The 27,027-nt window shown below is 37.8% G+C and overlaps 2 protein-coding genes and 1 long non-coding RNA gene across 21 annotated transcripts in view; 1 reads left to right on the forward strand and 2 right to left on the reverse strand.

Annotated features, from left to right (window-relative positions):
• Positions 1–129: 129 nt before the first annotated feature.
• On the reverse strand, positions 130–22,973 carry LOC110831529 (uncharacterized). Of its 9 annotated transcripts, none has more exons than XM_087347495.1 (16): positions 22,750–22,830; positions 22,501–22,648; positions 18,330–18,473; positions 17,412–17,534; positions 16,582–16,697; positions 15,671–15,880; positions 14,345–14,457; positions 12,813–12,982; positions 11,037–11,173; positions 6,123–6,273; positions 4,717–4,871; positions 3,189–3,551; positions 2,467–2,604; positions 2,161–2,248; positions 1,428–1,576; positions 130–956 (listed from the first exon to the last, which is right to left on the reverse strand). In XM_087347495.1, exons 2-16 carry the CDS (start codon positions 22,520–22,522, stop codon positions 888–890), a joined length of 2,148 nt encoding a protein of 715 aa, XP_087203621.1. In that variant the 5' UTR covers positions 22,523–22,648; positions 22,750–22,830; the 3' UTR covers positions 130–887. The 9 variants fall into 9 exon arrangements, with proteins under 9 accessions (XP_087203621.1, XP_087203617.1, XP_087203618.1 ...); XM_087347491.1 differs by lacking the exon at positions 22,501–22,648 and adding an exon at positions 18,638–18,685 and having other exon boundaries at positions 22,750–22,825; XM_087347492.1 differs by lacking the exon at positions 22,750–22,830 and adding an exon at positions 18,638–18,685 and having other exon boundaries at positions 22,501–22,728.
• LOC147874153 (uncharacterized) lies at positions 22,533–26,170 on the forward strand. Its single transcript, XR_015534833.1, has 2 exons — positions 22,533–22,592; positions 25,120–26,170. It is a non-coding gene; the product is annotated as an uncharacterized LOC147874153 (long non-coding RNA).
• The window catches only part of LOC110831562 (motile sperm domain-containing protein 2), a 367,668-nt gene continuing 363,748 nt past the window's right edge, over positions 23,108–27,027 (reverse strand). For all 11 annotated transcript variants that reach the window (XM_087347503.1, XM_087347506.1, XM_087347505.1 and 8 more), the window contains 2 exons: positions 25,997–26,134; positions 23,108–24,863 (listed from right to left, as the gene is read on the reverse strand). In XM_087347503.1, coding sequence (XP_087203629.1) covers positions 24,672–24,863; positions 25,997–26,134 — 330 coding nt within the window. In that variant the 3' untranslated portion in view covers positions 23,108–24,671. The remainder of the gene's footprint in view (positions 24,864–25,996; positions 26,135–27,027) is intronic.

The raw sequence follows: 27,027 nt of genomic DNA on the forward strand, positions 1-27,027 counted from the left end.
ACGAGCTTGTTGTATTCTGTAAATAATTATTTCCACTTCGAAAAGAAACAGATCCCTTCATCAAATCAGAAATACATTTGAACATCGTTCTGTACGATTATACACTTTCGGTAGTTTCTAAATCTGCTCTGACAAAACCGCAAATGTTTTTATTAACCCAAAATTAAGGAGTGAGGAAAAAACCCTACAGCAATGAAGCATATTTAAATACCATAATAAACACATTTGATCGCACACCACACTTATCATTAGCAACTTTTACGTCCTATAATTAACCGTTCACTATAAAAATTTTAGTCTGCGACAACTTGAACATGTAACAAACTTTAAACAGAAGGAAGTGCACCTGAAACCTATAATATAAGAAACTAAAAATAATCATATTCTGTTCGTCTGTTGAACGTTCTTCAGGAGAAGTTCGACTTAGCTACATTAAAAGCCTTTCTACAATCGTCAACAACAGAGTCAATGTGCAATGTACATTCTAATACACATTAGGGCGTGCTTAGGTGTCCTTGTACTTCCAGAATGTTTGAAGTGAACTATATACTTTGTACAGTTCTTCAATATGAGGCATCGGAATGAAGCCCGCCACTTTCCCTCGGTTGGCATGAAACACCAAGTCAAAGAAAGATTTTAATGAAGGTAGAAAAACTGAGTCTGAATCATCATTCATTTCATTATAAAACTGATGATTTAGTACTCACACACACACAAAAAAAAAAAATCCGCAACACTGCACCACTCACAGAGTGACACCATGGGATAGTTTATAACTGCTCTAAGTTGGCTACACAATTCTGACCAAGTTCACCAACATAACTGCACAACCACGGCCATGAACTAATAATATACAGAGGGAGACCCCAATCTGACCGACTTTTCTACTAGTGGATGGCTTCCAGCAGCTGGATTGTTGTTTTTGTAGGATCGTCGTCTAAATCCTCTTCTCCATCCTAGAAAAGTATTAACAACATTCCGTTATGATTCGATGTCATGGCCGACGTCTTGCATCTGCACATAACAGTAGCACAGCAGGAGCGCAAACTTCCTGCACGAGCCCACGCGTAAAATATAAAATTACTCAAATCTAAAAAAATCTAACATTTAAGGGCGTTGAACTGTTCTTGAGGTCTGACATTCATGATCAATTCTTTATAATTTAATATGTTCACTTTCAGTAACTCTGCAGCTCTTACGTCTCAGCTCAGCCATTTTTAAGTCAGTAAAGAAATGAACGACACTCAACTGACCGTTCAGGGAATTAAAAAGGGAAAGTGGATCTTTGTATCCAGACTAAAGATAAACAAGATGCCCTGTACTTGGAAAGGTTTAACTACTCGCTATATCAGAATACTAAAAACGTTTGGAGATTTGCAACTATCTAAAATGTCCGATACTTGATGCTCAATTAGCGAAGTACTTACATCAAACCCAAAACAATTCTGCATATCCTTCTCAGTTTCTATCCTCTTCCTTATAGCCAAGGCATCTTTCCTAGACAGTTTTCTGCTGCGCCTCAGCGTTTCAATGACAACATCGTCGTCATCATCTTCTTCGTCGTCATCTGTAAGATCTGAGAAAGAGATTTAATTAATTTCAAAGAAAGATGGCGACAAACAGGCTGAACAATGCGACTTAACACAAAATGTGTGCTTAGCATTACGCACATTTTCTCTTCATACGAAGCTTCATTTAAGGTGACCGAGTCATTTAATCCCTATACGAGTTTGCGTCCGCCGACTTACAAGGCGATGTCGGCATTCAACGTTTCTCTAGGGGGCTATAATCTCGACATCACTTTTTAATATAAAGCTGGGGACAGACAATGGGCGTTACCAGCCAAAGATACGCGGAGACAGTCTCACCCCAATGCGAAAGGGGCGGAGAACTTGACCACGGGCTTGTAGCATATACTACATGCTAGAAACTCATATTTAAGTATTCTGACAGCTACCACATTTAAACCTTTGCTTCCTCATGCAAAACAAGTATTATTTAAAATTACAAGGACATTTAACATAATTAAGACTTGACAAGAAAATTTCTTAAAAAAAATAAAATTTGTTTCTGCCTAATCTGTAAGACCTGGTAGCATAAGAAACAAATTGATTTTGAATAATAATGATTACTGTTCTGCCTGCTAAGATGCCCTCTTACCACTGTGCAGTGCTACAGCTTGCGCCATACTGTTGTGTGACGTATCGCCAGTCACAACAGCGACTGCTTGCTCACCACCATCGCCATCCTAAAAGCAGAAAACAGACCACACTCTAATAAGTACTCACACATCAGAAGACTTTACATTTCAACATAAAGCTACTAGAAGTGACATAACAGAACAATAACTTTTTCTAGTATAGATCGAAGGTTAGGTTAGGTTTTGTAGTTGCAAGTTTACACCAGAAGCGGATACCTGCACTTATTACAAATTACCAATAATCTGTCGGTGACATCGCACTTTACCTGTAGCTGAATGACTTCTAACACAACGTATTGCTGCCCATCTTGCCCCTCTACGGCCATCATTTCACCATCAGTGTCATCGTCATCATCGTCATCTTCCTCTCCTGCCATTACTTCTACTTGCTGCCCATCAATAATCTAAAAACGACACAGAATCGGCGTTAAAATTAACCCCTCATCCGCGTACCCTCACAGCGATTAAGTATTTGTTAGACAATAAACTTTATTTTCACTGTCATGTAAATTGTGTTCATTCTCAGGACCTTAGGGCTTATTCGTTTTATTACTTATAATTTCTCCTCTTTAGACAGCCTTGTTGTTTTATATAATGCTTTAATTAGGTCAAAGCTTGAGTATGCCTCGGTCGTGTGGAATAATCTTTCACAGACAGATTATAATAAATTAGAAAATATTCAAAGAAAATGCAAATTTCCCTTTAAGAAAATCATAAGAACTCATACATCTCACCGATGATAGGGCCCCTGACTCCAGACAATTTTGCTGTCTGACACTACTCACAGAAGCAAGTTTCGGCTTTCATTTGAAAAATGCCTCTTTATTAAGACTTTCATAGAATCCGTGCTGCACTCCAAAGAACCCAAGGTATAAAGGTCTTAAAATATCACAATATTAATGAATATTACAAATATAATTCCTTCAAAAATTTCTACAGATAATTTAATTAATTTCAGAAATCAAATCAGCTACATTCTCAAACTCACCTGAATCTTTTTCTGACGTCCAAGTTTCAGCGCAAGGGCTTTCTCTTGCGCCGAGGACTCAGGATCATGAATTGCCATGTGCCGTATGAGGTTCCCCTTGTGACGGAATGCTCTCCCACATTCTGGACATTCATGAGTCTTTTCTCTTGGTGGTGGTGGTACATAGTTGGGATTATGGTACAAATTCTGATGTCGTCGCAGCAGCTGCTTCTGGCGGAATGATTGATCGCACTGATCGCACTGATATGGTTTCTGATCGGTATGTATCAACATGTGAGACTCCAGATGTCTCTGAGATATGGAAGCATACGGACATAAGTCACACTTGAAGCACTTTTCTCCTTCATGTGACTTATTATGAATCTGAAAAAGCATAATGGAACATAAAACTCCTAGGAGCAGAAGTGGAACAAGCTAAACTTTTTATGTTATAAAATATGAGGTTTCTTGTTAATTTATTATTATTTGGTGTTCTGTCTGACGACAGGTCCATATGAACAGGATCCTTCCATCCTTTTCTCGGACTGGGACCTGTTCATATACGTTCTTGGCAGATGATCCAGAAGTGGTTTGCCATTGCCTTCTTCTGTGTGTGAATGGAGTAATTGTTGGGATGCCACGGAGGAAAACTCCGTGTTGCCTAGACCACGGCCTTGCCCAACACAAGTTATAAATTCGGGCACCGCCGGGAATCGAACCCGAGACCCCAGGATTACAAGGCCAGCGTTCTAACCGCTAGACCACCGTGGCTCTACTTCTTGTTAATACTGAACGAAAAATGTACGCCAATTTGGCGCGCTTACAAGAAAACTAATTAGCCGCAGTATAAATGTATTTTCATGGATTGTGGTGAAAAAAATGAAAACACACACATAAAACACTCTTTCTTAGCCCAATCAACTCATAAAAAAGGTTGAGAAAAGGCATACGAACTATACCAGATGGAAAATGAAACACCTTTACGACTGCCTGATACTGACAAGTCTTACAAACAAAGCAAGTAACACGATTACTAAGGAGCATTGGATTTCATATACGCTAACTGCAAGAGGAAGACTTTTGCAAAGAAATGGCTAGGATGAAGTTACCGAACCCATCATAAATTTTAGAGACGCAGAGGGCAAAGAGAACAATTGTAATAAGCCAACATCTGTTACATTACTAAAGCCATTCTGAGTTTCTCCATCGAGACACTCTGTCAACAATTATCACGGCTTTGAGAACAGGAATAAGGCGAGACTTTATATGTTTGGATTTCACGGCTTGTTTCATGTTACATGTTCTCAGCAACTGTAATTGTGTACATGAAGACAAACTGTTCCTCTGTGCTCAGCAAACACATGAGAACACAGCCATTTGCTGTCGCCCCGTATAATGATTACAGCTTCTGAAATATTCTCATATAAACACAACATTGGCTTGCGGAAGTAACCTTACCCATTTGGTATGATGTCAAATTATAAATACACGAGACATTTTGTACAGAAGATTTTTCATATGCATTTATAACACAAACGCATGAACTTACCTTATACGTGTATCTGTCTGGGAAAGATTTTCCACATCTCTTGCACTTGAGTGGTTTGTCTGAGGTGTGGAGTTTCTGCACGTGTATTCGAAGGTCAGTCTTGCGCCCGCATGTTGTAGGACACAACTCGCACTGGAATACCGGCTTATCTCCAGCTGCGAGAAATTCAAATCAAGACACATCATCTAAAAATATTAGCATATTATTTTCCTACAACGAAATACACATCTGACAAAGTAACAGCGTATTTAGCGTTAAAGATACACGAATTTAAATATCCTTGCACAAACTCATGGCTGGATTAAATCAGCATTTAAATGAATAGAATTGTAAAACAGTTTACGTTTATTCATTGCAATTTTTAAGCTAGAATTTTATAATAAAATGAAGACTATTAAGGATGAATAAATTTTTTCCTTTACCAAAGTTTCAAAATTGTCAGCCTGACAGCATAGTTTGCACACCTTTACCATTTTTATCACTCACTTTTTAATATTTTAAATATTGGAAAATAAATAAGCGAGAGTGGCAAAAATATTTTAACACACTGTACTATAGCTTCAGAATGACAACATCTGCGGCAAAGAAATTACATGCATGACTGGTCAAGTTTCTGATTTGCTGATTCAAATAGAAGATTTTCTGTTCTTAAAATTCTTTGTCTGGGCACTGATAAATACTCCTAAGAGACTGGTAATCCATACAGGAAAACTTTATTCCTTTGAGTACCAACACGCAGTACTGCGGCAGAACACTAATATCTTTATGAAACGAGGATGATTTTATGAATATGGGTGATGACACAAACGAGAAAATTTAAAAGCACCCACAAAAACTTTGTCTGATTTTGGCAGTCTGTGGGACACCACAGAAAAAAAGAATGGATTATTAGAACGATTTTATATATTCCATCTTCTTTCGCAAATTTCAGTAAGATGTTGGCAAGAAAACAAACCTCTTAAAGCGAATGTTCGAATTACACGAAGCTTTAGAAGCATTTTAGACATGAAAGGTCTTGCTTATTTGAATGTAAAGCATTTTTAATAATACTGCGATGTAGTGGGACAACGCGGTCCCATTCCTACGAGCACAAACACCATAACAGGAAAAATATGTCTCACACGGACCTTAAGAGCCAATCTAGCCTTGAGGTGGCATGTGCAACTTCGAAGTCCGTGCAATAAAGCTTAAATTAAGTAAATAATGCATTTAATTGGTAGAATTTATTTTCCTCTAACATGTATAATATTTGGTACGACCTGTCTAAACTTTCAATCCATCACCGAACTGAGATAAGTTTTATTATTTATTTCATGTTAACATTTTTAACACGCAAGATAAAAAAGTGAAACTTTGGACCGAAGATATTCAACGTAATGCCACTTCTTCAAGATATCAATACGTACCGCTGTGGATGAGTTTGTGTGCCTTCAGACTGTTGGACTGGGTGAAGCGCGCGTGGCAGATGTCACATTCGTACGGCTTTTCACCTGTATGTATGCGAAGGTGGCGTTTCAGCTTAAAAGTGTCTGGGCTTGCATATGTACAGTGCGGACACTGAGGAGAAAAACAAAATTAACATTGTCATTACTTAATACATCTCCCGAGACAGGTGGAGTTTTGTGACCGTCTGCAAACCTGAAACACTTAGGAGCAGGAAATCAGTGCATAATGTGACCAACTCAATATAAAGAGTGACAAATATGTTAGAAGGTTGCCCTCGGTGGACTAGTGGTTGGTGCGCTCGCCAATGGACCCCAAGGTTCGCGTGTTCAAACCTGGCTGAGGTCAATTGATTTTTAAGGGTGATAAAAATCCATAGCACAACTTCCTTCGGAGGGGAAGTACAGCCGGAAATCCCATGTCGTCGATTTACAGCACATAAAAGAACCTTACAAGCACGAATGAGATGTTTCATAAGCAAAATTCAGCAACCATTTCTCGCCCATGTCTCTCCTGATTCTCTACCAGATGGCAGACAAATCGGGATCGAGTAGAAATTGTGCAGAGGCCGTGGGCTTGTCACTCGCTACTCACTGATGCATGCTTCAGGGATAGGAAACCTCCCACTCATGAGATGGAAATACTAGAAGATTTATCACCATATTCTTCTTCTTCATGGGGTCTTAGTCTAGCACACCGACTTGTTAAATATTTCTCATCACGCTCATTTATGTACATAAAGAGCATGGCTTGGCACAGAGTTGTATTGTATTAATAATGTATGGACCAACTACAAAGTAAGATCTACATCTACATACCGTAATGCAAAAACACAAGTTACTAATACTATCTCCATGTCTATGGGAAATTTACAGTGAATGCCAATTACGACAACGCTCCTTAAAGGAGTGTGTGTGTGTGAAAAGGAGAGGTTTAGTACAAAAAGCAAAGATACTTCATAAAGGCAGTATACAAACTATCCAAGAAACAGTAAATGTATCGATATATTTTCTTTTTCTTGAAATAATTAAAATATGATTAAAAAAGACGGCGCAGTGGCCATGCGGTCTGAGGCGCCTGGCCGCTGCGACCGTGGGTTCGAGTCCCACTCAAGGCATGGATGTTTGTCCGCGTCTTTCTGTGTTTGTATTGGTAGAAGCCTTGCAGATAGGGCTGATCACTCATGCAAGGCGTTCTACCAATGTCCAAAAAATATATCAATCATAAAACGTCCAAGAGAGGTAAAAACGCGGACCCTGCAAATGCGAATGAAGAAACAAACAATTAAAGTATGATTCATACACTGCATCAGAACCTGCAAAATTTTATTAAAGAATATTTTCTTGATATCCAGAGTGTCTTATTTCACTGTATACTACAGAGCATACAGAAAAAGGGCAATTTCATACTCTTTGACAAGTGTACCAGACCAGGTTATTAATTTGTGTGCACTTATACTTATTTACTCAACGTTAGTTAATAACACAGATTAAACGCACACCACGGAAAGCAGGTAAAAAAGTGTCTACATATACACAAACACCAATGAATAAACATATGAACCCAAAACAATAACGCCAAAAATACTATTACATTACTCTTTTGTACTTTGTCCATCATCTAAATTATAAAATTACGTTCTAAAATCTGGATTTGGCTTTTGTCATCAAGCAGAAAAGGGGGAAGGACAGAAAACTTGCTGGGACTCCTCATACCTGATGAACCTTTTTATAAATCCAAAAATCTGCTGTGTAAACATAAAAGAGCAAAGTACGACAGAGAAGCAAAAGCACCGATCCAATCTGCAGAATAAAATCCGCCATCTTAAGTAGGTCTGCACTGAACTGACCTGCATTTTACCAACCTTGTCACAAATCAGTGGGATCCAAATGGGAGATTTCTGAGGTGGGTTGACTAAATGGATTTGTGACACGTCATGAGCTGCTTCTTTATACTGTAAATGCAATGCTTCATATCTTGGACTTCCCTGCTTGGCCTAATTCTTATTAACATGTTGCAGAGGATCTGACTGGTTTTCAACTCCGTCTTGATGTCATATAACTCCCCAATATGACTAAATTTATGAAAGATGCCTTTAATATACAACATGTTGACAGTACCTGGGCGTGTCCCATTGGCTAATGGTTGGCTCTTAGATCCTGATATTTTTGACAGAGTCAATGAAATACTGAGGGTACAAATTCTGGGCCAAATCCTGTCTGACGTTCATTACTTCATTGGAACACTCTTCCCATGGTAAATTTTACGGAAGATTTAAACCTGTTTACATATGGAGCTCACTATTAGTTTCGGAAGAAAATGCTATTCATCAGTTTTGGGTAATTCACAGGAGCTGGGGTAGCTCAGTCAGTATAATGACTGACTACGGATGACTGGGGGGTCAATCCCTGACAGGGGTAGAGGAATTTTCTTCTAGCATCTGCGTTGAGACTGGCTCCGAGGCCCACCCAGACCATCTAATGGGTACCGGGGTCCTTTCCCAGGGGTAAAGTGTGGCCAAGACATGACGCTGACCAATCACCCCCATCTAGTGCCGAGGTTAAGAATGAGCGCGAGTTATACCATCTCTCCCCCCCCCCCCCCCCCCCAAGCACTTACATGGCATATAGTGGGTCAGCTTTATTTTACTTTGGGCAATGCATACAGATGTCACAGTTCACTCTGATACGGAGTTAATTGGCATTTTAATTCGGATAAAAGTTTCTGCACTTTTCTTTCAATTTTTAAGCTGCACTTTCAGGGACTCTTTCATAAACTCTGGATTAAAGTTAAGTTATTCTGCTTTTCTACGTAGGTACATTAATTCATAACCAATGTACAATTTCCTCTATCAGCTGGAATGATCCTAATATTCCTATTGTGTTTTAATGATTTCAAAGCATTAGTCTCTACACTTGATATGTCGGAAGTCCCAGGCTTTAGTTTTCCATCCTAGTAACAAAAAGGAGGAAGTCTGGAAGCCACCAATTCAGGTGTACAAGGCTCAACCAGGAGAACCAATAGAAATGTTTTCTGTCATTCCTCCCCCCTTCAATCTGATAAAAAAGGGAGCCGAATTCAGTTTTCAAATTGCTGTAATTTTATCATTTAGGCAATGGACAAAGTCCAAAAGAACAATTTAAGACACCGTTACCAAACAAACTTTGACCAAGAATACCGTAACCACATACGACAAAGAACATGGAAAAGTGGTATGGGCGAAAGGCGCTTTCGACGTTAAGTCTTAAACTTCTGACGTGAGTATTTTCCAAAGATCAGATGTTATAATAACAACAACAACAACAATACAAAGTTCATGAAAAGCTCCACAAGTGTCTGATGCTAAGAAACTAGGAAGTCCTACGGTTTTTATTATTATCAAATGTTCCGTCAAAATATCTAAATCAACATCATTTCTTTATTTTTTCCTATTCAAAATGACAATGGTAAAACGATCATTTAATTACATAATACCAGACGTCAAACATGATTCATTTAAGATCTGTAACAGGCCAAAGGCTATGAAATGTTGGAAGGCAGCTAAAAGTTAATCTCGTGCCAAAGAGTTACAGTGAAACCTCAATGCATCGTTTTTTGGCGGGGGTGGGAAATAAAGACGATGAATACGGGAAAACGATAGTTGCGGGAAAGCATTAAAATTTTTAAAAAAGCTGAATGTTTCTCTTTCAAAGTTACTTCTTTTTACCAAAAAAGTCTTTAATGTACAACTGGTTTGTCGAAACTTTACGTATTGGGCCAAACAGAGCCCTTTCCACGTTCAAAAAGTTTTGCTCGTCACGTTCACTAACATTATGCGCATAAAAGAACGACTTCACTTTTGCCAATGCTTCGGCAAAACTCGGCACAGCTTCGGGCTCGCATTCGTCGTCTTCCTCTTCCTCACCACTCCCACCCCCTTTGCGGACAATAACAGGAAGAATGGAAATACTATTACTGCCGAACTCAACGAAACGTAGCTGTACCACTGAACCACTGGAAACGAGATGAACCAGAAGAATGAAAAGTGCCGCCCGCCTTTCCTTTGTACTTATTATAAAAGCATTTGTGAAGAAATTCACACTGCACATGCCATCTGCCATCGCTGGAACGAAATATGAGTGCACCCTAATTAAACTCATAAAATTTCTGACAATGAGCACCGCCATTCACTCCAACTATCACCCCTCATTCCAAAAGAATCTGTGCTGGTTGGGCGACGTAACAGGTTACTGCTACTGTGTATTCCAAAAACTTTGTGCGTCTTTCGGTATTAATTTATCTCAAAACCCAGCATTTTAAATTCTAAAAACATCGCGTAAATTTCGTTATAATTTCTCAGAAACGATCATTGCGGGAAGATTTTGGGCCAGGACTAGGATTTTTGAACGGTTGATGCGATAAAACGATAGAAGCGGGAAAATGTAACATTATTTTATATGGGATGTATCCGGGACCGAACAAAACGGATGATGCATCCGGGAAAACGATAGATCGGGGAACGATGGATAGAGGTTTCACTGTACAACAAATGTGAGTACTGATCAAGAGTTCACAACGTCCTGAAAGCTGCATTTCCCAAGTGCCTAAACGTCAGACGTATAACTTATTACTGATGATCCCCACACCATTACAAAACTGAAACAGTCCCATTTCTTTCAATCAATAGTTTGACGTCTGGTAGGAAGGAGTTGCTCACCTGGTAAGGCCTCTCGCCAGTATGGCACCTCATATGATTCCTCATTTTGCTGAGTTCCACACTAGCGTAGTCACATATCGTACACTTGTGGGGTTTCTCGTGAGTGTGTTTGTACCGAATGTGTCTTATCAGTTCACCTGCGGAAGATAACACAGACAACTAGGTTGTTTTTCTGGCTCACCTGGTATGGTCTCTCGCCAGTGTGGCAGCGCATGTGACGCTTCAATTTACTCAATTCCACGCTCGCGTAATCACATTCTGTACATTTATGTGGTTTCTCGTGTGTATGTCTGTACCGAACATGTCTTACCAGTTCACCTGCGGAAGATACCAAGGGTAACATTTTACACAGCAATCCCCAGTCAACCCCCGTCACTTGACGCACCACCGAACTGTGAAAGTAACTGGTTACAAGAGCAGCCTGCATTTTGTCCCCTATTACACGCTACTCATTACATATTCCTCGACTCGTCTGGCTAGCTTTAAAAGTTCCAAAGGCAGAACGTTTAATTCCGACTCACTTTAAAGCGCTACGACACAAAAATTAAAGTGAATGTTACACTAGCAGTGCCTGTTACTTTAATGTACGATGATACAGCTAGAAAAATGAGAGAATAATCTCGGGAACACATCCAAAGCAAGTAACTGCATTATTAGCCACTAATATTAATTTGAGGAGTGTCAGGTCTCTGTTCCCATCAAATTTCAACTCTAATTAAAGTACCATTTACAAATTATGTGGTGGTACATCAAATGGAAAGTGACTGCAGTGTGTCGTCTTTCTAAAAATCATCTGAATTTAAAATTTATAATGCTGATATATTCGGTACAACACACATGCAAATTGTGTTCAATAATAAAATACATTTTCAGTCACTGTCAACAACCATTCTTGTGACAGTAATGCACCACAAGAAAGAATCAGTAAAATGTTGGTATGGCGAACATTACGCGATAAAATCTCAAAACATTATCAAATACTGCAGCGTCACTTGGTTTTTTGTGTCCGAATTGAAATACGTTTTCCTCGTCAGTTGCGCGAATTACGTAACGCGTGCTACATGAAACTGCCAGGATCATCAATTGAAACAAAGGTTAATGCACACAAAAAAGTAAACCACAACAAATGAACACAACCAGCAAGAATTTTATATGAAAGAACTTTTACGGAGCTCAGAAATCTGCCAGTTTAGTGACTGGCTGGGTCACCGGGGATCGATTCTCACAGCCGCAGGATTTTTCTCTTCAACATAGCAACTACAGAGACTGACTCTGGAGTCCAAGCAGCCTGAAGGGGTTCTTCCCCTCGGAATAAAGCGGAGGTTCAAAAATTCATGTAAAGGTTTATTTCGGCCCTTAAAATCAATTCATCTGATTATATGGCGATTGGATTTTGCTGGCCCACGAAAGGAACAGGTGGAGGGCTTTGTTTAATTTGGTGGTTCCCTGCACGCTGATTATGATAAAAAAAAACTGCATAATATTTATGTAATTTTATGCCAACAGTTAATAAGAACAAATAAATTTGTTAAATAATAAAAGAGTAATATGCCTTTCTTTAAATAATAATGATGATTATGATGATAAACACGATTATACATGCGAAATTCATGTTTAAAAATCATGAGAACACGTACTCCAGTTTGAAATCAAAATATTTTCCGATCACGTCCCTTGTAATTTCCACGTACATTTACTGATGATGCTGCGGAGCCGATCACATCACAGATATCTCACTGCGCTGCGTAGAATCATGAATTATTTCAATAAATATAAAGATCTGCGTTTGTGAATGAAACGTGAGATCTTCCTATCCTCAGCTTACGCAAGATACATTTACGGTACCAACATTTCAGCAAATACGGCGGCTTGCTTCATTATACCAACATCTCACTGAGTAGAATTTAGTTTACGCAAGAAAACCGACTGATGCATACGTAACAACAGACCAACTCACCTGAAGTGGTGAAAGCACTGTCACAGAATTTACACCGGTGAGGTTTCGTTCCTGTGTGAGTGTTGACGTGATTCTGTAAGGAAGCCAGAGTCTTGAAGCCTCGTTCACATACGCTACACTTGTGAGGCCTTTCTTCAGAATGAGACTTCATATGGCGTGACAACAGGTATCTTAAACAAAATACATTTTTCTAAGTATCAGAATTTCCCCATAATTTAGTAACTGGGAAAAAAAATAAGAAGAGTGGGAGGACGCACGGACAATGCGTCATGCATGAGATGTGATCCTTGATGAAGATTGCTGTCTTCTGGGTTGTTGCGCCGTGTAGTATGGTAGATGTCCACCAACGTTTCAGAGGTCATACCGCCTCCATCATCCTTTATCCCTTTACCTAAGAAACTAATTGCTGCGTCGTCTGTTTACTCGGCATTGTTGTGTTTTATTACTGCCGTCAAAAATCCGCTTTCGTTATTGCGGAAAGAGCTGAGCTGTGAATCGCTTGTAGAAGAAGTGCGTCGTAGATTAAATAATTTTGTGCTGTTAAAAACGTTTTAGAATATCACGAATACTTATCTTATATAAGAATTATTAAGAAATCTGTGATACTCCATTTTAGTTTTGATTAAATTTATAAGTGCCGGTGGACATCGTGGTCTCTTACAATTGAACAAAGTTTGAGGTAAGGGATTCCTATTAATTATTGTTGTTCGTCACGTTAAGCGTTAAGCGCCCGCCTCTCGAAAACCGTAACAGATGGATCCGGACATATTGCGAACGAAATACGCATTACCTCTTGAGCTTTCCAAATCTGTTGTCAGATTTTACATATAACAAATGGTTTAGGTTCTACAAACATTTATTTATACAAATAAAGGCGCATCACACTTCACGCTACTGCTGCGTTTGCGCGTTGCGTCATACTACGTAGAGATAACAAGATGGATGACGCTGAAGCTAAAAGAGTCCGATGATGATAATTTAAATACAAAGACATATTTACGCCAGATTCTCTGGAACCGTGGTTCCACTGTCAATTCTATTTTGGCTGTCCATCACCACTGCAAATATCAGTGATGATTCTAAAGAAAACAATATTAAATACAATAAGCACGAGGACTGTAACGTAGCGTAGGTACAGTTGGGATGATAGCGTTGAAACAAGTGTGAAGCGAATTCATCTGGCTCAGGACAGGGACCAGTGGCAGCTTTCACGAACTTACTAATAAACTTTCGGGTCTGGTAAAAGGTGGAGATTTTTAAGACCAGCTGAACAACTATAAGCTTCTCAAGAAATACTCCACTTCATGGTAGTAATACCATGTTTAGGAAGGAAGATGAGAAGAAATTCTAAACTGAACGCAACATTGTGACTGTCACTGTCTTGGGATAAGTGATCCTTGCGGTAAGAGACGAAAGCAAAACATTTATGGGCATACTTAGCGACCTTAAGCCAAAATTTAATTCAAGTAAATTACGGTCAACACATTCATGATAGAGAAGTTTAATAAAACACGAAATTTTCCAAATTTTACCTTTTTGGACTAGTGTAATTGCAATAATTACACATGTGGGCCTGAGTTACAGTTTGAGATTTCTTGGGCAAAATCTTGATTATTTTGGTCTTATCATCTTCATCTCCAGACTCCTGAAACAACAGAAAACCTCATTTACTCGCTTTCATGCCACATTCGGACATCGGGGCGATCAAATCACATCATTTTACATTCGTTTAAATATTTTAATCTTCCTCCAATAAATCAAACACATCAAATTACATTTATGTGATCTGTCCTGAAGATGATCTTGTAGGGTTGAATCATCATCTAAGTAAAACTTTTGTAAATAAAATATTGTATGACAGAACCTGTAAATTTTTTTCAGCCAGGATAATCAGTCTCTACAGCAAAATTTGAAACACAGGACCCACCAAGTATAAAGCAGGCATAAATGAAAGGATAATATTAAAATTGATTCTAGGAAAATGTAACTGAGAGTTTGGATCAGATTTATCTAGCTCTGGGCTGTTGTGAACATGTAATGACTATTCTTGGTGATTAAGGCACCATAAAAGTAAAGCTGTCCCACTATACGCCATGTAGACGCTTGGGGGGAGTGGAGGTATAGCTCCTCTCTTCCTTGACCTCGGCACTAGATGGGGGTGAGTGGTCAGCGTCACTCCCTCTGGCTGCACTTTACCCCCGGGGGAAATGACCCCAGTACCCATTGGACAGGAGGATGGGTGGGCCCCAGAGCCGGTCTGGACGTAGAGGAAAAAATCCTCTGCCCTCCATCGGGGACTGAACCCCAGTTGCCCAGCCCGTAGCTAGTCACTATGCTGACTGAGCTATTCTGGCTCCTGATTAAGGTACCATATTTAGCCAAATGCCATGCTCCATTGAATAAAAAAGTTCTGTATACGACCAAAAACTGTTATATTATAGTAATGCGGCTTGTTCGACTCCAGAAATCCACACAGGCAGGCACGTTGCCAAGTCCAGTGCTCTGCTGCACCTTGTATATTCCATGCGGTGCACAACTGGTACTTTCACGGAAACATTTTTTTGAAAAACAGCGCACGTGATATTTGGATAAACATATTTCAATATATCATTATGCTAATGAGAAATAATGACACCTTCACTGCAATTAATCATCAAAGGTATATTTGTCAAAGATAAAGTTTGTTCAAAAGAAAAACCCATTAAGTGGCTAATTTTTTTTTTTAAGAATGCAGTCAAACTCGAGCTTTCGTCCTTTTAACCGAGCTAGAGAGATTCATCTCGCATACAGAATCGTTCTATAAAAATATATAAAAACCGTGAATGTTTTAAACGCGAGCGGACGAAAGTGCGACTTACCAAAGCAATGCCTCCTTCTTCACCTTCATCAAAGTCATACACCGTGAGATCCTGGTCATCACCTTTATCATCCTTATCATCTGGCTGCTGAACTATGAGCACGTAACTCACTTCGCCCGGATTTGTGTCAGAGGGAACGATGGTAACGGTCTGATAGGCATCACCAGCGTTTAAAATCATCTGACCCGTCGACTCACCACTAGTATTGCCCTGGTAATGACACAGAAGCACCATACAGGAAAAAGTTAACCTTTGCGCATGCGCGCACACCAAATAAAGCTATTCATGTACAACAAGTTAAACTGTTGGTAAAATAATGCTATAACAGTTAAATAATGTGCAAAGGGTTGATCAATAAGTTTGGTGAATGATCCAAAAGCTCACCATCAATCCTCTTCAAAGTATTTCCCCCCTGCACACACAGACGCACGCATGCTCACAACTTGTTTGAGCACTCCAGCCAACATTTGTTTTTTTTTTTTGGTGTGTCAACCACAGACAGTGTGTCATGCTGGAAGTGACGTCTTATGTTTCATAATTTATAAGCAAAGCACCAATGCCAAACACAGATCCAGAAAATGTTTCTGCAGACCAAATTAAAAAGGTGCAACAAATTACACTCGGAAAATATTCCGGGGAAAACTTCCTTAAACCCAAAAAGACGTACCTATTCCATCACAATGAGCCACATTCAAAATTTCTGGTAATTGGTAGCTAAAAGTAGACAGAATTAGAATTTTTAAAGTGTAGCTGAAAGTGATGAGGACCAAGGAAAAGATTCTATGTGATTTACATAAATCTTCTGTCCTGGCCGAAATGTCACACGCTTTAACTCCTACGCAATGTGAACTACTAAAAAAATTAAATCCACATAAAACTTCGTATCGCACAATATTTAAATAGTAACGTACATCATCAGAAGCATCCATAGATGTTATTGTCTCTTCAACATGACTTCCCTGGGGCTGCATCGCAACGTAAGTTGTTTGCGAGGTTCCATCTGACGCTTCTGATGAAGGATCTGCGACTCCCAACGAAAAAAATGAAAATTAATTGGTCGTTTCCATTCAAATACAAAACATTTTAAAAATTAATTTATAAATCTGAGGTTATCATGGTGATGAAGATGCTGATAGTAGCTTATGGTGCTCTGTAGTCTTGTAGGCGGTTATGAACTTTTTTGGGGGGGGGCATTGGTACCACCTACATGACTGAATGGCATCAAGCCCAGAAGTAAATTCATATCTAAGATTTCTGGACAATCAAAAGATCGTATTAATAAAATGCTCTAACTTGGCACAAATATGAAGGCATGTAAAAAAATAAGGGTAAGTGTATAATAAATGTTTACATTATCGCACAGCGGTTGGACCAATCTATTTCTTTTTACGTAATCACTAATTTATATATCAAATCCAAGTAAATTTTTATTCAATTCACTAATTTATAGCGTATTTGGCCCAACAGAACACATTTACTAATTCCTTCAAAATAAAATGTTTTTTTTTTGCTGGGGCTTCAGCCATTCTTGTAATGATTCTTTCTATGACTAATGCTCATCAATGGCGGTGGTGGTTACGTTTCAGTGCTACAAAACAACTCTTCAAGGTAAAATAATCATCTACTTCACTTTCAGACTTCCATTTATACACAAGCCATAAAAATTGCTTTCAGTTGCTGAACCTCTAATAATTCTCTTCCAAACAAAGTAGGTCGTGACGTAAGCATTCTTACTACTTACCTGATACAACAGTCATTACTGGCTGCTGATCAGTGCTTGCTTGGTAGTAATAGTGACCAGACTGATCAACAAAATATGTTCCTTCTTCGGCAGGTTCTTCAGCAGCCACAACTTGCTGAACTTCTGCAAAAAAAATCAAGATTTGCTTCGAATATGATAATGTACACTGAATATTCACGACCTGTAGGAAATAGCACCTAAAAGAATAAAATATTTTTTTTCGTTTTAGACAATTTTTATTAATTTATCTTTCCCCACCTACCCCTTCCACGTCCTCCTCATCATATCCACCTGCACTTATGTCCCATAATCCACCTTATAATGACTGTTTCCTTTACCCCCCCCTGCATGTCCATTCCCTCCTTCTGGTCAGGCTGTGGTATGCACCCCTCTCCTACTGGCTCCTGGGCCCTTGCCCGAACCCCACTAGTCTGTTCCAACGTTCTGCCTCGACTGACTGGTTCCTACGTCTCAAATCGATTCCACACATGGCTTGCTTACTCACCTCCTGATGATGGAGGCATCAAAGACCTCTAAACTTCTACCAGACCACACAGAACTACAACCCAGAAGACTGGTATCTCACTGCTGTGAGAACCCCCAAGTCCTATATAATTCAAGAAGCGTATAGTAATACGAGTAAACAGCTACATCAAGTTAAATATAAATGATTCTTAAAATAAGAACAGCGTGCATGAGTCTAGTTATTTTCAAGGACACGAGATAAATGTAGCAAGTATGGAAAAATAAATACATTAACTACGCTGATAAGTGCAGAAACCTTCGCACTTCAATAATAAAATCCACAGATGTAAATCAAAAGTAGTAAAAGGAACAAAGATGCGGTAAAAGTCAGAATGAGACAATTGCTGTCATACCGAAAAGAGCAAAAGTAACTGCAACTGAAGAATTAATCACCTGTCACATGTTGTACTATTTGATCTCCACCTTGAATCTCCTTATTAAATGTTTCCAGATAATTCTGAATATCTGTAATTGTTTCACTCGCATCCTGACCCTCCATCTTAATCTGCACAGCAGAAAGCCCACCTGAACTGCTGGCTGCGGGATAAAAAAAAGAAAAGAAAGACAAATATCTATAACACTTGTGCAAAAACACAAATTCAGTTTCAACAGCTGCTACATTAAAATCACAATGCAGTTGCGTAATTCTAAGTGCGTTAAAATTCCAACTTATGTTGTAAAAGATATTCATAATATTTTACCAGGCTTCTTTTCCTTGTCATCACTCATGCTTCAGCATCCAAATGCTCCTGAAAATTAATTTAACAGTTAGACATGCAATCAGTAGAAAACTACCATAGCAATCGTTCCCTCTTTCCCAACATACCGGGACTGCTTGATCTGAACTCACGGACTTTAAGATATGTCAAAACTTCTTCCCCATTTACATTTATGTGAAGCTCAACTGATAACCACTAACCTACTGCAGTCTTGCACAATAAAACTATAAAATGATAAAATAATATAAATATAGTAAATAAAAATTCGCAAATAAATACACAATTAATAAACATTAACAACGGTCATAACAAAAGCATGTTTTTCATATAGCTGGATGCTACAACAAACACAAAGTGTCTTGCATAGCAGGCACACAAAACCTGTCACAACAAGGAACATGTACCTTGAATTTGGAGCATATCTGCACTGCATTGCGTTCACACGAAGAGTGATTTTGGTGCGTAAAATTTGATATTAGTCTCCTTGCCTGTGCAAAGTGTCATAGTAATATTTCCGAGAAAGCGGCACTGATAATATTTCGGTCAAGACAATTTGGTGCTCAGAAATCATCTTAGAACCCATTCTGAACAGATCGGATAAAAGAGTGACCATAAGAATTGAGCTTGTGCTGACTTAGAACTTAGAATATGACATTCTTGTGATCAGCAATCACCATTTCCTTTCATACAATTTTCTTCTTAGTTCATCTAAGTCAGAGATGGGATGTACAGACATTCAAAATGCCAGTAATTTTACTCAGGCACAGAGCTTATCTCTTACCTGAATTGATGGAGTATACTGATGAGCAGATATATTTTCGCACAACACATACATATTTCATAAATCTTTCTGCTGCAGATAAACAAACTGTTCAGCAAATGCAGAATGCAATTAAAAAGAATTAGATACCCAGTACTCACAAAAGGATTTCGGTTTCTTCCTATTTGTATCCACTCTATTTCACAGATACGAAATGCAGCATAATAATATGTGAAAATTAAAAATATAAAAATTTCCTCGAATGTATTAACGGAAAACAACATTTTCAAACCGTTTATTAGATAAAGACTGAACAATGACTGGTTAAACACTGATATGGTGTGTACATGGACAATATATTGTGGGGCATGGCCATTAGTTGTTGAGATGTGTGTGAGTTCTTTGTACATATTATGTTTTTTTAAAGATACCCAAAATGGGCCAGGTGTTGTGCACACTGCTGAATAAAATCTTCCATGATGTACACTAACTTAATGTTTTCCAAAGACTCAACAATAAAGGTTGACCAGAATGCTAATCATTTACATACCTGGCACTTGACAAAAATGTTTTATTAAACAAAATATTGTCAAGTAATGAGGCACAGGAAAATCAGAAAATTCACACTCAAAGTTATTTTTGCTGGCTAAGTAGGAACGATTACGTCAGGTAACGTTAAACAAGCACATAATATGCTTGTTGGACATTTGTACAAATTACACTACCTACCATCAACTATGACAAGTCACAACCTGCAGTGCTACACACACAGTAATTAATATATTAATATATGCGAGTTCTGGATTCTTTGGACTATTTTTAACTCATTTATAATTACTATTATTATTATTATTGTGCTCTGCATGACTTTTTAGTCACTTAAATCCAGGAAGGTAAGATGGACAGGGAATGTAGCAGATGAACAATTAATCAAAAATTTTAGTCTGAAACCCTGAATGCACTTGAGAGACACGGGCATAGATGGGTGGATAATACTAAAATTAACCTCAACAAATAAGAGTACAATGGGATGGCTGGATTAGACTGATTCAGGCAATGCAGCAATGAAACTTTGAGTTCCATAAAAGTAAGGATTTCTTGACCAAATGAGCATCTATCAGCTAATCAAGGAAGACCACACTCCACAAAATAAGTTTTGATTTCACAGCATTAACTAATAAAACACAAGTAAAATTTAATATATTGAGTGTGGTCTTATGGGCTGTGACACTATGTAATCTTGTAAGTGGTTACCAATATTCCTATCAAATATTGGTAACTACTTAGAAGACAAGACTGTATTGAAACTCAGCAGACCACAATCAACACTGTCACTGCTATGAGAACCTTAAATTTCAGACATGACAAATACACAAATTTTGTATGTATTTTATATGCTACATCTGAAGTATAAATCTATAGTTGTATAAATTATCACGAGATGTATACCACTAATTTTTGTAATTATTAACTTATAAATTTATGTTGTCATTTGTAAGGAATACCTTAACAAAAAAACCAAGCAGCTCCCAGAACGTCTTGCTACTTTGGCCACACACATAACTACCAGTAAATTTTCCTTCCCTCAGGAACCTTGATTTGAGGCTTACTGTATTTATCTCAAATGCAATTAGCTCCCCAGACCATAACCAAGAAGACTGATTTCTTTTACTAATGTAACCAATCAGGTTCAGGGAATGTGATAACACTGGAAAATATCCTGTCTTCATACTTTTATAATTTCATGCCGTCAATAATACCAATACAGGCTAGTGGCTGCGAGAAACATTGATGCGGATACAACATTACTAAGACCTAATAAAACAGAAACTATATATGATATAGCCACATCCCCACTTTAAACATGTTTTATATTATTACACATAATGGGAACGAACAATTTGGAAGGGAGAACGTGTGTTTTCCATGAGTAAATATGGAAATACAAAATAATACTATAGCAGCATAAAATCTATATTCAGCTGTCTAAACAAATAACAAACCACTGTAGCTAAGAATGCAAAATTTGGAACAGATATAAATCATAAATTCCCTACAAATCCGTATAAAAAAGTGAAAACATGGCAAAGATGCAGCACTTTGCTTTTGCCTAGCAGCTCTGAGTTATGGAAGTCTATATTAATGAACATCATACATATAAATAGAGGTATAAAACATAAAATTATAACAATTCATCCATTGTGTTTATTCATTGTTCTTACAGATTAAATTATGATCCAATATCTTGCGTTACAAATGCAATTTTCTGTTGATCTGGACTGTATATTCTCAAAGCCTGGGTGGTATAGCATATGCTTCTTATTTTAGTAAACACATTTCTGAAAGGACTGACTGTATAATGAACCAAACATTTGTGCGCCCAAGGAGATTTTACAAGTGCAATGTTTTCCAAAAGCCAATGCAAAACACTGTTGCGATTAACTATGCGAGAACACTAATCGTGACGATAAAATATAATACTTTTAATTTATGAGCTGCAAATACCTAAAATATAGTGCACATTCAAACTAACCTATTTAGCTAATATCCTACGTGGAACAGCAACATTACCCATTTTGCGATACTGTTACATGCAAACCACTATACATGCTAATTCATACAAAAAACATAACTTTTCACTGTACTTACCCTATTCACTTCACAAAATAACTCATGGGTCCAGTGACCCATTCAAATTCACACACTACATGTTACACAATTTATTCTAGACCGCCATTTTGTAAGAAAACAGGGATATATTGTGATATGATGAAAAATTTACTTTCAGTGTTAGTAATCATTGATAAGCAAAGCATGCTGAACGTAATCATATGATTACTTCTTAAAGCCACATTCAAATATGGGGGGCATAAAAGCGCCCTCATGTGAAAGATTTAGGTAACGACATTATGTTTTCGCAAGTTACAACGCCATGATTATCCTTCCACTTCAATGTAACAGAGTCCAAAATGCATGTGAAAGGTCACAAGGAAATCTTAGACAATGCACCAATTTAGCCATAATTTCAAGTTGTCTTAACGATACGCAATCTATCGGGACAATTTCAACTCTGTTTCTTACTTACAATTTTGGTATACAGGGGGCATTAACGGCAAAAATTGCTCAAAATTGGCACGGCTGGCGCTGTCATCAACATGGAGTCCACGAAAAAGACGGGTAAGCGTGCCTTGTAAAATGTCGCAAATATTACCTTCAGTTACCGTCTTTGTGCACTGTAATGGTGATAAATAAGGAAATACATTTACACCGTAGATTATTTAACAAATACATACAATTTAAGTTCACAGTTTTACTAATATAAAAGACAACATACCTTGTAACTCTAAATTTGACGAGTGAGGGCGTTGTTTGTGAAAGAGACAATATGGCGATCGAAGTTGGGTTTCGAAAGCACGCATGCGCAATGAAGGTATTGATGTAAAGGAAAGAAGGGTCCGGCTGCGTTCAATAAGGGGGAACGCGAAGCAGTGCGTAACAGGTCGACCAGGCGGGCCAACTTATTTGTTTGAACAATGTAGAATATTTTCATTCCCGTGATTAACGTGTTTACAAAACGATGGCGTTCTTCGTTTATATAATGCGTAATTTTGCTTTCCATCAGCGTGTAAAGATAATTATATTACATTTCATGGATTTAGGAATGCCTACACAGCTCTTAAAAGAAAACAGAATTAACATTAAGGCATTTTAATAAATTAGGAATACAATATTATTTATTACTACATACACAATTCAGTAATTTCCATTCAAAGTAGGCCTATATGGGAAGTGTTTAACAAACAAAACTTAATAAAATTCTGAATCTTATAATTTAAATCTTTTGAGCTATTGCATATGCCGATCTCTACTTGTATACATAATGCAGGAATACTATGTGCTAGACTTAATATTAAAAATTCAGTTATTCACAGAGCCCACATGTAGCATTATGTATTCAAGTGGGTCACATTTAAATGCCTTTAATTTCTATATAGCAGTAAATATTCAACTTTTTCAGACATGATCACACAGTTTAAACCTTAATCAACATTATTAATAAAGAGTACTGAAGCCATAAATTGAAGATTCAGCAGTTCTATACTGCCTCATAAAAAAACTGGTTTTGGTAGTTTCTGGGGACTTGTAAGTGATGCATATTGTGGTTTATGAAATGCAACTTCCTCAGTCAATTCTATTATTTGTGCATTCTTAATACATGGCTGTTCCAAGGTCTTTACACTTTGCAGTCACACCACCAGTACATTTTCCACTGTGAGACATGAAAAGAGTTAAACCCCGTATCTGGTCCTCTATATGCTTTAGTTACCATTACAGCAGTTCCTTTGATTTATCAAGGCAAAATTACAAATTCTATAAATTCAGTGTTTGAACTGAAGTAAACTACAGTATTTACATTTGATTCTTTAGAAATGTAATGCACATATTAATAAATTGCTCAGATTACAAATTCAGGATTTAATCTTGTTAACACGGTTAATATTGTACAACACTAGAATAAATTTCATGGCATTTTTACTGAATGCGTAAATGGGAAATGCATTTATTTAGAGTACAGGTTATTTGGAATAAGTACTTTGTTAGATGTTTGGTCTTCCTGTAAAATACTGTACTTTCCTTTATAATTCTGGTAGAGCTACTTTTCCCATTCCCAGAAATGCATCCAGGCCAATTCTATTTGCGTTACTTTTGATTTCAGTTAATAGTCCCATGCAACTCGGTACACACACACAACAACACTTGTCATTCTGTCAAGTTGCAATTTGTGAAGCAATGCATGGAGTAACTCATGATACTTCCTAACACAATTCAATATAAACATAAAACACATCTGAATATAACACAATTTGAATTACAAATCAATTTATCTGTCATCACAGAAATAGAAGAACATGTACATTGCAAGATACAAATTCATATTAGCATATAAAAATAGTGATAGTAGCAAACATTTATATTTTTATTGCAGAAAAAGTATACTGATACTCTGAAAACAGTTTACTAAACCTTAACAATTTAATTTGCTAACAAAAGACTTCATTATCAGGTGATGTGTTTGCAGTGTTGGCAATGTGTGAGCCTTATTTGCTTTAATACTAATGCAACCAGTTTGAGGTGAATCTTCATGATTTTATAAATTCTGGAGGCCAATGCAGAGAACTGCCATCGTCAGTAAATGCATAATTCACTATACATTACACTTCTGTACAAAGAGTTTAAGCAAAAAACACATTATGTTTATATATTTGAAGTGTGAAGTGTTTCTTCTGGAAAGCATGCATGCCCCCTGAAATCTTGTGATTCTTGACTGAAAATGTATATTAGGGCTACACCAACAATTAATGTTACTACGACCGTCAGCCACTGTAATTTTCGCGTTTGCCGTATCTCCAAGTGAATTCTAGACTGACACTCTGTCAAGTGTGTCACCTGTATAAACATAAACATGATAAACACTATTTAGCCTTTACAAATTATGCGAGATGAAATGTGAAAGCAACATCATCCTGAAAAAGTTTTTCTACAACATTGTCTCCAATCCTGTACAGCTAAAAGATTCGCTTACAGACACTGGCAAGATGTCTTTTTAAATGAAAGTACGGGATTGCAAAAATCTCAGATCATTTCATCTGAGAGGTACTCACTGGTAAATGCATTTAAAACAAGAATTCTAAATTTGTTCTAGGTTATGATGCCACGTACTCATAGTTAGAAACCAGCGTTTCTCTTAAACGACGGTATCTACCTCCAAGTCTACATCACATCACAACTCAGAAGAACACTGTCATTTTCAAGGCCACGAGAACCTGAAATCTCACAATAATTCTCAATTATCGGTTTAGTTTTCTTTAACGCGTGATTTCAAATCTCTTCTGTACGTATTGGACAAACAGGAACCGTACTTGGTCACGGTTACAACCATAAAGGATTACCTTATCCATAATAGAAACTGAAGCTTTTATAAATAGGATTCAGCCCATACCTCACAGAAAACACAACTTCACCATTATGCAGATCAACACTGATTAAGAGAGTAAGCCGTGTTTAAAGTACAATATGAACAGTTGCTGACTGTTGGGCTACATAGTTACCATGGGCTTTAAAGGGTTAATTGAAAGATCATTCGGACCATGACAGATAGAATTCTACATGAATTTAATCTCTAACAGCAAGTAAACTAAAACATTTATCAGAAGAGGGATGCCGCTTCAAGTCTTAGCTGTACAGTGGTGTATCAAAATTAAGCATTTATATAGCGTGATACCTGGAGAATGGTTATTCACAGCGAAAAAGTATACAAATTGGTAAAAACAGATCAGACAGCAGTGAAAATGCACAATAACTTTACAGTGCGTAGTAAAAACCATAAATAGATGTAAATTGACTACAATCCTATATGTCAGCTCATCTTGGCAATAAAATATGTATAAAAGCCTTACTGGAGGATGGCTGAGAAGAGATTATGTAGGCTCTGAAAATGAATGCAGCATGTTGACTCCTCCTGAGGGTTTTAGGTTCACTAGTCATTCAGCACATCAGAAATAAGAAACAGTTCTACTTACAGCTGAGATCAGTTGTGCTACCTGGCTATCAGCATCTAGACAGCTGGTAGATCCAAAGGCAGTGCCATTCTTTACAGCACTCGGAGCACTAAGACTGCATCTTAAACGACGCTGTTCTACAGCTTTCCCCGATGTTTGCTGCAAAATAAAATAAACGTCACTCAGTAAATTTCATTATCTTACTTTCATCATTTACTTAAGTGGAAATGAAGCTATCGTCTAAATATGACTGTTGGGAACTGTATTAACCTTATAAGGGATGAAGATGGCCGTCTTTTGGGTGGTTGTACTGTATAGTATGGTAGAATCGCTAAGATGATGGCGGCAGCAAGGACCTCTGAATGTTGGTAAACTTGTACCAGACTATATGGCGCAGAAGATAGCCATCTTCAAACGCACTGCTGTGAAAACCTCAAATCCTCCTTATAACTGATTCTACGAGGCAAAATCCTTATTGACAATCTGATATGATAAAAAGTGTGATGTAAGAAGTACAGCCTACAAAGAGAAATTCATCCTTGTGGATGTTCTTTATGCATAGTCAATGTAATAATGTTAACACGGCAATTCGTGAGTTGTAACAACAGTGATTTCATTATACTTCATATAATTAATACCCCTGATTGCTTCATGCAATCCCTTAAATGTACGTTTGCCACTGTGGCAGAGTCATAACTTCACGAAATCAGTCTTGTAATTTTCAATAGAGCACAAAATTACACTTAGCAATATGGCTTAGTCACTATTCGTATTCTGAGTAAATTGCATCTAGCTGGCAACACTGTACTATTGCTGGTCATCGAATGGAAAGTGCTGATACAGCTGTCTGGGCATGTTTATGCTTTTTTTGGTATCTAATGAATGAACAATGCAAGGGGAAGTGACTCTGAACGCGAACGACTTGAATGGTCATCGGCAATATAGAATCGGCCAGCTTCCTGGGAGATCCCAAGTAAGTATTCTACGTCTCACTCAGATGTACAAATTGCCCATGATACAGGCAGGTGTGAAAATCTCCAATAGCCCCAACC

The sequence above is a fragment of the Zootermopsis nevadensis genome, unplaced genomic scaffold, assembly GCF_977971745.1.
Source record: "Zootermopsis nevadensis isolate Lab colony 2312 unplaced genomic scaffold, Znev_1.0 Znev_ptg000011l, whole genome shotgun sequence".
Classification (NCBI taxonomy): domain Eukaryota; kingdom Metazoa; phylum Arthropoda; class Insecta; order Blattodea; family Termopsidae; genus Zootermopsis; species Zootermopsis nevadensis.